The 12,937-nt window shown below is 39.6% G+C and overlaps 1 protein-coding gene across 5 annotated transcripts in view; it reads left to right on the top strand.

Annotated features, from left to right (window-relative positions):
• ZNF831 (zinc finger protein 831) overlaps nt 1-11,908 on the top strand; it is a 49,238-nt gene extending 37,330 nt beyond the window's left edge. For all 5 annotated transcript variants that reach the window (XM_090152425.1, XM_090152429.1, XM_031587799.2 and 2 more), the window contains 5 exons: nt 170-4,427; nt 5,266-5,408; nt 7,037-7,206; nt 7,922-8,073; nt 9,174-11,908. In XM_090152425.1, coding sequence (XP_090008551.1) covers nt 201-4,427; nt 5,266-5,408; nt 7,037-7,206; nt 7,922-8,073; nt 9,174-10,022 — 5,541 coding nt within the window. In that variant the 5' untranslated portion in view covers nt 170-200 and the 3' untranslated portion in view covers nt 10,023-11,908. The remainder of the gene's footprint in view (nt 1-169; nt 4,428-5,265; nt 5,409-7,036; nt 7,207-7,921; nt 8,074-9,173) is intronic.
• Nucleotides 11,909-12,937: the final 1,029 nt, after the last annotated feature.

Here is a 12,937-nt window from a genome sequence, read left to right as displayed (position 1 = left end):
TTAACTGGAAAATATAGTAATTGTAGTCTGATAACGCCTATATATGATTTGTTATATTATTCACCAGCATTTCAAGTCCAGTGATTGACTTACATATACTCATAAAAATATGTTTATTTTATTTAGCTATCTGAAAGCTCCTACTGGTTTTGTTTCCCCTTCCCTACAGACACGTGAGTACCTGACAGATAACCTTTGAAATGGAGGCACAGAAGCATCCTGCTCTGACAGCTGCACTAGCAGACCAGCCACTTCCAACCTCTTCTGTTCAGGCTGCACAGGGTCCTTCAGCTCTCAGCCAAAGCAGTGCGGTTCCTCCACAGGAACAAGCACTGCCTCAACCCGTGTATCTAAAAGCCCTCACCATTCCCCTGTACCAGCCTGTCCAGCCAGGATGCTTTCAGCCAAGCAGTCAGCTAGTGGCTGGCAGGAGCTGTGCAAACCTGGATGGCAGTAACATACCTCTGATCCTGAACCCACTTGTTCCTTCCGAAGGCACGGATCAGCCCCAGTCAGTGTTTCAGAAACAACTTGGGCAAACTCTAACATTGAACATAGTGAGCACTTTACCAGTTTTATCATCACCAAATTCTTCGGTCAGCGCACCTATCGGAAGCCCAGGAAAATCAAAAAATGCTGGGAAATACATCTGTAAACACTGTGGTCGAGACTGTTTGAAGCCAAGTGTCCTTGAGAAACATATCCGCTCTCACACAGGAGAGAGACCCTTCCCATGCACCACTTGTGGTATTGCATTTAAAACTCAAAGTAATTTGTACAAACACAGAAGAACTCAAACACACGTCAACAACACCAAACTACCCTCAGACTCTGACAACAGTGGTACAGCGGAGCAAAATGAGAAAGCAACAGAGAGCATCACGTCACAGCAAGGCACCAAAGGACACGGTAGCAGCTATGAAGACCGGGGGATGCAGATGAAACAGGTGACTTTGGAGACCAGTGCTGTAACAGACAGTAAGAAACTTAATGATCTTTCAGTGCCAGCAACAAGCAATTCGTCGGTAGTTTCAGAAAATCAAGAAAGAACTCATCAGTCTTTTAGTTCAAAGGCTGATCAGGAAGTCTCTGAAAAAGAACCTCCAAGTTTATCATTTCCAGTAGCCTTGCCAAACGGTCAGTGCCAGATAAAGAAGATGCAGGAGCAAAGAACTCCAGCTGCCAACAAACACATTCAGTTGCAAAGGCAGCAAGCAACCTCTTCAGAAAAACAGTGGGATTACAAGCCATTTGACTGCAAGCTAAAGAAGTGTGAGAGCACCGACTCAGGGTATCTGTCACGCTCTGATAGCACAGAACAACAGCTGGCATCCTCCAGCCCGTTGCACAGCCTCTGTGAGCACAGCACTGAACTGGAAAACGAAACTGCCTTCAGCAGCTCAAGGTGCGCGGCCGGAAGCAGTGCAAAGGCAGAGCCAGCTGAGAAAGCGGCAGCCTCGATGCTAGAGAAAAAGAGGCTGGAGGAACACATTTCAAAACTTATTTCTCACAACAAAATTGTGGTGGATGACACTCAGTTAGACAATGTTAGGCCCAGAAAAACTGTCCTTTCTAAACAGGGAAGCATAGATCTGCCAATGCCTTATACATACAAAGACTCTTTCCATTTTGACATCAGGACTTCTGACACCAACAGGAAGAAGAACCTCTCCCTTTGTTCAGCAAAATCTACCTTAGCACCCCTAGAGAAATGCAAGCCCATGTTTTTTCATTCAGTCCCCACACAGTTCTCCACAACGATAGATGCTGTGCCTGTCACACGAAGCAACTCTCTGCCATTTGTGGAAGGCACAAAAGCGGTGCATGACAACGCAGGCTGCTCAAAACCGCCGGCTCTTACTAAGCAGTCTGTACATACAGGCGCTGCTGCTCTGCTGCCTAGCAACAATCTCGTTGCAAATTCGGTGGATTTTCCCAGCAGCCATCCTCGAGCTCTAGTCAGACAGACAGCAGTGGATGATTTGCCACTAAGTAACGTGGCTGATCAGCCTCCCTCGGAGGAGCTGCAGATGAGTACCAGGCTTGGGACTGGAGAAACAGTCAGCGCTAAAAACAAGAAACACAATCAAAGGAAGCTAAAGATGTTCTCGGAAGAAAAATGGCAAATGTACGGAGATGAAACCTTTAAGAAAATCTACCAAAAAATGAAAAGCAGTCAACATGCCAGGAAAATCAAAGAAAGGGGGAATAAGACTACAGATATTACAGGCTCCACTCCTGATTCAAAGGAATCAGTCAGCAGTACTGACACTGCAGAAGAAAAAGATGTCAGGAGCTCTGCAAGTGACAGCCTTTCCTCCCTTGTGACAACAGAATCAAACTCTGTTAAATCAGAAACTGGTGCTAATGGTAACCACATTCCACACAACGCGTCCTTAGAGGAAACCACAGGCAGTTTAACCTATGTAATGGAGACATCACATTCAGTAAATGTGAGTGCACATACTGCAGTGAGCAAAGCTTCCCGAGATCCCCATGGCAGCCACACAGACAAACACACGGGTGGCAACAACACGTTACCAGCTCCAAGCAGCCGAGAGTACAGGCTGCAAAATACTCAGTGTCAACCCAACACCAACAGAATGAAGGATGACTGCTTGCCAGTACTGAGTAGCAAATGGGAAGAATCAAGTCCTGGGAAAGAATCCAGTACATTTGAATCAGATTATAAAAGCACTTCAAACAATTATGGAAACCATAACAGGAATCAGGAAACTGTCCGGCATGCCCTGATGCCCCTGTGGGTCCACTGCAGCAACAGAGAATCTTTAGGGAAATCCCAGAATTTACCATCAGAAAGAAAAAAGCTGAAAGTTGAAGTGGAGAAGAAGGAAAACATTATTTCAAAGTGCTACCCTAGTCCCTGTAGTGAAAGCAGTGCAGTAAATGAAGCAGAGGCTGCCTGTTGCACTGTCACTCCATGTCTTTCCACAGCACCAGTGAAACTCTCCAGTAAAACCGAGGAGCAAAAATCAAGCACAAGAATTAATGAATCAGCTGGAGGCACTGAGAACGTGGATTGTATAAAAACAACCAGAATCCCCACTGAAGTTGTTCATTATGGTGACATTAACCCTCTTTCACATTCAGCAGGGATCTCAAAAGCTTCATCTGTGGGATTTTTGAGGCCTGCCCTCAGGGGAAGTGATTGCGATACTTTTGCTTTGCACAACACGACAGATAAAGATGTCAAAACATGTCTTGTGAAAACAGGAGTACCACTTTTCAGTGACAACACTGCTAATGCATCTTCCAAAATCCATCATCTGCAATCTGGTCAGTTAACTCCAGACCCACTGAAAAATGCCTTTTCTCCAAAATATATCCTTAAATTGCCACAAGACCAGAGAAGCTCTGATCTGTCAATTCTGCTTCAATCCGAGCAGATCACACCTCGTACTTCTGAGACACATTCCTTAACCAACCCACCCTGCTCTTCCAGCAGCAGATCGCTCTGTTCTCATCCCAATGATGTGCTTTGGTCCCCCTTAAAATTTGAAGTGAGACAGAAAGGCAGCAAAGGAGAGCTACGATGGAACTTGCATGCAAACTGGAAAACTCCAGTATTGTGCTCACCAGTCAGTTCAGAAACAACAAATATCTTAACAACAGTAGGTGGCACCTTTTATAAGGAGGAAATTATGAGAGGGGCCTGGAAAAACAAACAGAACAAAAATAAACTCAATTATCAAAAACAAACAGAAGGGAAGTGGATGAGCATATCTACTTCATCAGCACAGACCCCAAAGAAGAAGATATGCTTTACTTCTGTGTATTCGAGTGGTTTTGTCATATCAGCTGACATCAAAGAAGAAAAAGTTTTACATCAGCTTTGCTCAGGAGGTGACTCTTTGATGACAGCATCAGGCCAAAGGGAAGCTTCTTGCAAGGATGCAGAGTCAACAGTCATGGGGTGGGACACAGGTGGAAGCCCAGGCATTCTTAAGGACATGTCACCAACATCAGAGGATATGGAGCAGACTCAGAGATCAAAAGATAGCTCCACTTATTTGTGCCATTCCTTTGGCACGTTTTATTGCCACGCTCTCACCACTCACTGCGAAGAATTGCCAGCACTACGCAGCAATAGCCTGACTTCCTACTCTGAAAGTTTTACAGTACTGAGCACCAAGAGCACCTTCCCATCACTAAATGCTGAAACTCGATTAACCTGGTGCTGTTTAACAAAAAGCCTTCCTCTGCCTGCTGAGCAGAAAGGGAACGCAGACTCTGCCTATTCCTCCATGCACATCCACAAGGAATCCAGCAATGAGTGCACACTGTCAAAATGTGACATTTCTATTTTCAAAATGAAAAACATTAGCAAGACTGTGGCCTATAGCTTAACGAACAAGAGTTTAAAAACACTGCCTTCATCCTTTTCTCAAGGACAACAGATGCAGGAGGTAAGATTAAGGATCCTGTTTCCTTTCTCAAAAGGGCGTAATCAGCTTACAAGGACAATTGTAATAGAAAAACAAGAGAATTAAGAAACAAATTAAGAAACTAATGTCCATGTTTATGGACAGGCATTTGTGGATGCAGAATTTATCAGTTATATCGTTCCAAGATAAGTCATATTTGTTTGGTGCATAAAACATGCATGATTTTGTGTATGTACCTTTCACTTGAGAATGTCAGTAGAAATGCTGGATAGTGAGAAGACCATACTTTCTGTTCCTCAGTTTTCCCCCCTGAGGTATTTCTTACATTCTTTTGTGACAGTATTTGTATTTCACAATTTTCATTTTAAATTAATATTTGAATTAGAGTAGGACTTATGAGATAGTTAAGATCAAGACTTTATTTTAGTTGGAGATATTTAGAGTCGAAGGCAGGCTATGTATTAGATGTGTCCTTATGCTAGGAGACAAACATTGATACCCTGTGAGTGTTTAAAGCCTGAAAGCTTTTTGTTTGTAATAAGTGAAGATAGACTAGTCTGCACAGATCCTAGAACAGCTCTATAAGACTCAGCTTGTTTTTATATAGGGGGAAGAATGCAAAAGAACACGCACTAAATTCTGTACAGGTCCACAAAAGCAATGGGTTGTTTAAACTTTATAAAAGCAGGTGGACAAAGTGATTAGAAAAACAAACATGAAAACTCTAGGAAAAATGTCAGAGAATATTATCAACTACTGTGCTACTCAGTGCCATGTAATGAGCACAGATTCCTACTATCTCAGGTAATGGAATTCACAATTTTTAACGTGCTTTCAATTTTTTCAATATTTTTAATAGTTATGCTCAGCAGCTCCTGGTGGTGCTTTCAAAAACATATCAGAGAAGAAGAAGAAACCATCAGTTTGCAAAAAGGAAAAACCAGCAACAAATAAACTCAAGAGGAGCCACAAACAGAAAAAAATTAAAATCCCCCCGAAATGGTAAGGAATATGGCTTTGTATGGTTTCATCTTCCCTGGATACAAACATCATTTTGCTGCCATGGGTATAAAAATGTCCACAGAAAACAGAAAACCACCCCCAAAGTTCAACCTTGTGAAAACTGGGGGAGAAAATAAATCTCATGAAAGATCTATTCCCACACTGCAGCAGTGCCACAAAGGTAAATTATCAAAATTGTCAAAAGTATCAGTGTATTATTTGCTGTCAGGAGCAAACTTTTCTAAGCAGAAGAGACATACACCAAAGAAATGATGACCAGTCAGGTGACTGTTATTGTGCTTTAGAACTGATTCTTATCTGTCAAAATTGTGAGCACTCTGTTTTGTTTGATGGGAAGCAAAATACTTCAGTTTTATTCCTGTTACAGTTAAAAGCTGCAAGACCCTTCTGTCCTCAGATCTGTATCTTTTATTCACAAGAGAATGCAGAAGAAAAAATCAAGTTTTAGCACTAAGTGAATAAAGCCAGCTGTAGTTTAAATGATCATTCAGTTTAAATATGAAGCTGAAAGCACATAAGGCTGTTGAAGGCACACTGTATCCATCAGTGCAGTTCCTCTGACTTCAGTGGCAGTTCGTATGGGTGGAAGATTTCAGGAGTGTGAGGTAGCAGAATGTCTGATGGAATGCTTCAATAAGAAACACATCTTGTGTGCATACATCCTTCTTATGTAATCTTATGACCAAAAACAGACAGAGCTTTTCCTTCAGGACACATCACTGTTGGTAACTTAATTGCCATGTCTACCTTCATAAACAGCACCTCAATTTTGAAGGATCATCAGACCACAAATAGAATACTCAGGTCTATATCACCCAAAATGTTTTGTGCCATTCTTCTACACTTTCAGGCTCTTTTTTTCCCTTCTTCGCCCCCATTTCTTTTCTGCTGGTCTCAGAATTGATTTGGCCATATCAAAAAAGTACAGAGATTCAACTGAGTACAGGGATCTGAAAGCCAACCTGTATCAGTAGCTAACTGGCCAAACTTTTAATAGTGAAATGTAATATATTTTTCTTATACACCAAACATCTAAATAAGCTGTTAGATTTACTTAGCACTGTATAACGTTTGATTCTATTGATACAGGAATGGAAACTTCCACCATAATTTTGTCCCAATCATTAAAATTAACTGAACTAGATGCAGTAGATAACAAAGTAGTCGCATTATCCAGTGTGAGTTTTCTAAATAACTGAAACATGTTGTTCAGCACTGATGATAAATAGGTTGCACATAAGAATTACAAAAAAGAAAAGCAAAATACAACAACTATGCACTCTCATGTGATTCTCGTGCATTGCAGTATTTATGAGCATGCTGTTTTAAAACTCCATATACAGAAAAATGTTTCTAGATCTGTAACTCCTGAATCCTTTTCTCCCAGCAAACCAAGGACATACTGAAATGTAACACGGAGAAGTTCAACAAAGTAATTGTTGGAGTATCTCGATTTTTGAATTAACATGAACTAACATCTCCTTCACAGAAGTAAATTCCTAAATTCCCAGGAAAAAGGCCTGATGTTGTGGTGTTATTCTTATTCTACCATGGCCAGTGTTAAATAGCACGTATTTGTTTAGCCTTTCAATGCCACTTGCATGCAGGTACGGAGGAAGGCACATACATGGATATACTCAGCTGAAAATGAACCGACTGAACAAGAGACACTGTTTTCCAAATAGAACAGTGGATGTTTTGAAAAAGGGCTATTCATCACATGGCTGTAAATTTAACCAGTATAAGAAGTGCCATTCTCCTCAGTCAAAGGTACAAGGTAAGCATTTCAAGTATTTTTGAGTGCACTGAATGTTTGGCTTTGAAAAGGTTGAACGTTAGTTAGCAGCATTTCTGATGTGTACCTGATATGAACTGCAAAAATGCTTTTGGCTTTCAGTATCTTCTGCAAGTGAAAATATAAACACATGACTTTCATACATATACTTAGATAAGTGAACTTGCAAATTATGAGTTCATTTAAAAAATAAGTGACACAAAATAACGTTCCATTAGGAGCCTGCACAGTTCAGGATCAATATTTACCATTTTCTGAAACAAGACTGTATGTTTGCTGTATGAATTGAGTCTGGTGTGTTGACTCGGTTTCAGTAACTCAGAGAAAATATTCTGCTTCCTTGATTTCAGTGAGTGGTAGTAATGGAAATGTTTGTGTTGTGACCACCTTTGAAGCAGAGACATTATCTTGTGCCTTTTTCATAGCAGATATATATAGAATAGATATAATAATAATACCTATATAATATAATATAATACCTATAGAATAGGTATCACTCTGCAAGACATCTTAATTACCATTAAAAACAGAAAGTTGAGAAAAGGTAGCTGGGAAAATGTATAAGGCTTAGGATAAAAAGTTGCAGAAAGCAATAAATGCATGAAAGTTAGATGAGTGAAACGATGAGAAATTCACTAATTCTGGGTGGGGGAACAACACTCAAAGTAAAAGTTTATTCAAACTATTTTTTCAATAGAAAATTATCTACACCAGCAAAAGGACTCATCTTGCTCTGCCTCAGACAAGCTGCTTTCCATAAGGAAGAAAGAAGGAAAAAATAACTCAGGAATATTTTCCCATATTGAAAACCTTACCCACGTTAAGCAAAATGACAAAGAGGATAAACAAGTAAGTATGGTACCTTACATGACTGTTTATTATGAGAGGAAAAAAAAAAACAAATATACTGGTAATTAAAACTTGAACTTTAAAACTGCTAAATATAATTCAAGTTGAGAGTACTTTATCACAGATTTTTATTAAAAATGTATTAAAATTATTGTGGGGCACTGCTGTTGGAGGTGCCAGCAGACGTGGCACAGAGTGCCCTGTGATGGAGACAGTTATTAGCTTATCACTGGGAAAGTGGGGAGGATGCTAAGAGATACATGCACTGGAAAGTGTGTGCATCCAACATGGCTTCAGGGCTTCTTCAGCCATCTGGGTACATCTGGGAGGCCTCAGTTTCAGTACTACCAAAAGCTGCATTAGCTAGATGGAGCCTTAGGCACATCTGTGCATGCTGCAAACAATGCTGTTGTATGCAGTGTCAGCAGAGCCTCTGGGAGAAATAGTCTATATCCTTACCCTAACTGTTTTACTTTTCCCTAGACTAGCCACAATCAAAGACAGATGCTACTGAGCCAGATTGGTTTTGTGTAGCAGGAGCACTGGTTCCTCACAGCATAAACATTTAGGAGCCTAACTCTTATGATGTGTTTTATGCGTAGGAAATAAAATTATTTCATATCTCACAATCTCAGACATCTTATTTCTTAAAGACTCATCCTAAAACTTTCCGTCAGTGATGCACTCACATCTTTGAAATATATACATTCAAATATCTTAATAAAAAGAATGCTATCCCTACACATTGCACTTGGAGCTGGAAATGTTTGGCCCCCATTACCCAAAAATTATTAGCAGGATTTGTCACCTAACCAAGAAAAAACACCTTAGGAAAAACACACATCTATTACTACACCTCACATACTGGGAGAAAGAAAAGCATTCTCATCAAACGAGGGACGAGTAACTTGGTATGCAGCAATGAGTTGTTCGAATAAAGGTTGATACTATCCTTAGCTACTGAGTTGTTGCAAGTTATTGCACAGCTAAATGCCTTCTACCAACATACTTGACAATATTATCACACTCTTTTAAAGGACAGCGTTGCTTTGGATTGAAAATTTTTAACGTAAATTTCTTCCCCTCCCTAATTTCTACAGGACATTTCTGGGACAATCAGGGAACACACAAGAACAAATTTCTCTTTTCAGAACATTGCACCTCTGGAAGTACCTATGACAGCTCATTCCTTTCCGTCCTCAGTCAGTACGGCCATGCAGGAAGTCAGCAGTGATGTGGAACTTTGCTGTTTGGTGACACAGCCACTTGTGCTTCAACGGTCAGTTCCAGAGGAGTCACAGACAAACGTTCAGACAGACTCGATGGCATCTTCTTTTTGGTCCTGTCCTTTTGGTCTTACAAATACAATCAAAGGTGACCAATCCATCAGAACAAACTCAGAGACTACTTGTCCTCTTTCCTTCGGCCTTGAGGCAAGCCAGGAAAATGTACCAAATGTAGAGTTAGAGATTGAAAGCTTTGGTACGTTAGATTCAATGGTTCAGGCCTCAGGAAGAGCAGAAGATCAAACTGAAGAAAATGCACGTTCATCTTCCAAGGAAAACTCAACTCAAAATTCCCAAGCTAGATGTTTGCATTCACTGGGATCAAAAGCAGAATCTCACCTTGAGTCAGTCTCTATGGCTAAATTATCCCACACAGAATGCACAGAGCAGGAGAACTCACAAAAAATCCTTCACCTTCATGGAGCTGCAGCCAAGAATGGAGCCCACCAGCAGACAGAGACCTATAGGAGACAGCATGAAACAGCTGCTTCTACATTTAAAAAGCCCTCAGTAACACTCAGGTCCCCTGAATTCAATAATTACTCAGCAACAGCTTCCAAGACATACAAAAAGAGAGGTTTAGAGATGATGAGGAAGCAAATCAGAGTTGAATATGACGACACGAGTAGCGATGATGAAGATAGGCTTGTTATAGAAATATAAATAGGCTGCTAGTAACACGCTTGCATGATGGCCCATTCCATAGGGAAATACCAGGTATGTTTGTATTTCTGAAGCACTTTAGGATCAGAAAAGCCATTCCTCTGTGCAACACACAGCATTCCCTTCTCAAGAGAGTTCTTTATTCCAAGGACTCAAAACTTTAAAAATAAAACTTATTTGAAGCAAAAAGGGGAAGCTTGCATCATATACTTCAATGCAAATATTAAGCTTGCATTTATGAGGGGTTTCTAGCATTGTTAACCTTATTACCAGTCTCATCTAGTGCCCAGAAGTGCTAGCTGCCAGTGGTTGTATTATTAAAAGCCTGCAGTGTATTTATGTAAATACACATACCAACAATAGCAGCAGCTAAGATTTCCTGGAAGGATATGGATGTACTCCTATATACTCTTCTTTTTGTAGTCACTGCTGGTTGTTCTGGGAGTGACAAAGTGGCATTAAGGGGAAGATACATTCCCTAAGTGTATGTGATACTGAAGGAGTCTGCAAAAACGCTGATCTTTCTCCATGTTGCACAAATGTCAATGCTTCGTTGTGACAGATGACACAAGCACGCTTTGGTTTGTGTTCTGTGCCTTTTATGCCAATATCTACTCCAATATTCTTGATTTCTAGTTGGAAAACATGGATGTTCGCTATTAGTACCTCCTTGTGGTAAAACATGACAGGCTCTTAGATGTAACTGCAGTGATGCTGTTTTATGGACAGTGAAGAAACTATAAAAAAAAGCTGTACCATAAATTGTGCTACCAACCCCAAATTTATTGGTTTCTTTGTGAATAAATAATTAGATCAAATTTGACCAGGTGTATTCACTTGATTAAACCAATCAGCATCCCTCACTTCTACACTGTAGTCAAATTATTTACTTAAACATTTACCAGTTTTAATACTGTGAATCACATATAGAGTTTTATAGATAAACCTTTGTGGAATACTTGGAATTGCTTTTACTTCAGTTATGCACAATTAAGCTTACACAGATCCTACTTACAAATACATCTAGTACACTATAGGGAAAAAAACAAATGCATATGTGAAAAAGGATGCCAAACACCCCATGGCATCAGCTAACAGAAACAAAACCAAGAGTTTGAGTCCCATGAAATTTCTGTATTTTCATATGTCTTACAAATGGGACAGTTCTTGAAAATATCCACACAGAATTTAACAGTTAGACACCATTTATGTTCATAAATGTACACCGTTACAGAAAATAAAAATAGTGACAAAACATTGCTACTTCTGATGTTAAAAAGTTAGGAAAAAATCTTATCTTTCAGAACTGAGGATGAGCCACAAAAGTCTTCTCCCCTTTAAAAAATGTTACAACACAGAATTAACACAGGATTTTCAATAGCATTACATAAATAATTGGTGACAAAACTGCAAGGAAAGGAATCTAGGAATATTAGTTTAAGGAATTATGCATTTTCAGTTTCCTCCTTTACTTCTCATTTACTGAGTGCTGAGGTTATAAAACCTCACAACTTGCAGCTCAGAAATACAGTCTGTTCTCTTGCTATACTTCATTGTAAATTTCTGTAAACCTCAGCTGTATTTCCACATGCCACACAACAAGAGGACAAGATGACATCATATCTTACCTAACTTGGTAAGTCTTAGGTTCAGAGCTCAGCAAGCATGGGTGTATATCTGAAGAATGAATGGCATTAGCAGTGGTATGGCCCTGTAAATGGTGTGTTTGTTGACTAGAGGAGCACTGCAAAATTACCATTCAATTTAGAGCGATACAGCTGAAGGAGACTGAAACAGCTCTCGATTGTTTTTATATTGTTAGAATTTTGTCTTTATACTGCTGAGTTGTTTTATCTTAATGAAAATAAAACGTGAAGATCAAAATATCACTAATACTGTGCTAGTTACTAGGGGCAATTTATAGAACCAACTGCAGAGATGGGAGCTCAAGAATGTCACTATTCTCAGTACAGACTAAGCACTATGCTATCCATGCAATTTCACAAGCACATCTTTTCTAAACTACAAACATGGACATAACTAATGAACTGCCAGTTCCTGTTTCTAATTGTTAGTAGAAACTCAGAGTAGTTTAGTAGAGAGCCTACACAAGCTTTTTTTTTCCTCCCCCCCAAAATACCATTACTACTCAAATTCAAGCATATTGAATTTTAATCATTTTTAGTCATAATTGCATTAAGTCTACAATAAAACTTAACAGGAGAACTAATGGGTTACTCTGGAAACCTCTGAGAGATGATGAGCAAGAAAGCTGTTGACAACATTGTGATTTGCCAAGTTTCACTAAGTTTGGTATTACCAGGACTGGGAAAATCAAAGAAAAACCTGAATTGTTCTTGTTCTGCTCGGTATCAGTGTTTCAGTGGGGAGTTTCTTAGGGAATCTTTGGTACAGAGAATATTGTGAGATCAAAGAAATACAGTACTGTTAATCTAAATTGAGAGAAGAGAGGAAAGAAGGGAGAAGAGGGAGAAGGAAGAGATTTCAACGTAAAGACTGCAGAAAATCTTGTGAGAATACACAAAATAGAAAAAGATGCTCAAGTACCTCATCATTAAATACCAAGGAACAGAAATGTGATTTAGAAGAAGATCCAATCACTCTGACTGACTGAAGAATGTGATAGCTGCTGCCCATAAATTAGAATAATAAGGATGTAATCCCTGTCGTCTTTATGTCAGAGAGGTTGAAATGGTCTTAAAGTAATCCAGAAAGCTTTATGTGACAACAGTAAATATAAACAGGAAAAAAATGCATGTTTACTATCCAGAAAGGTACTAACTGTACTAACTGCAAACACACAATACCTGAACTTTGAGAATACAAAAAGTCTTGTTCAGATGGAGCAAACTCGGTTCCAATATAGAGGCTGAACTGAACTACCAGGCATCCCA

The sequence above is a fragment of the Phasianus colchicus genome, chromosome 17 (genome assembly GCF_987193195.1).
Source record: "Phasianus colchicus chromosome 17, bPhaCol1.hap1.1, whole genome shotgun sequence".
NCBI lineage: Eukaryota > Metazoa > Chordata > Aves > Galliformes > Phasianidae > Phasianus > Phasianus colchicus.
The sequence above is the reverse complement of the archived record's forward strand: the minus strand, read 5'-3'. Positions and strand labels throughout refer to the sequence as shown.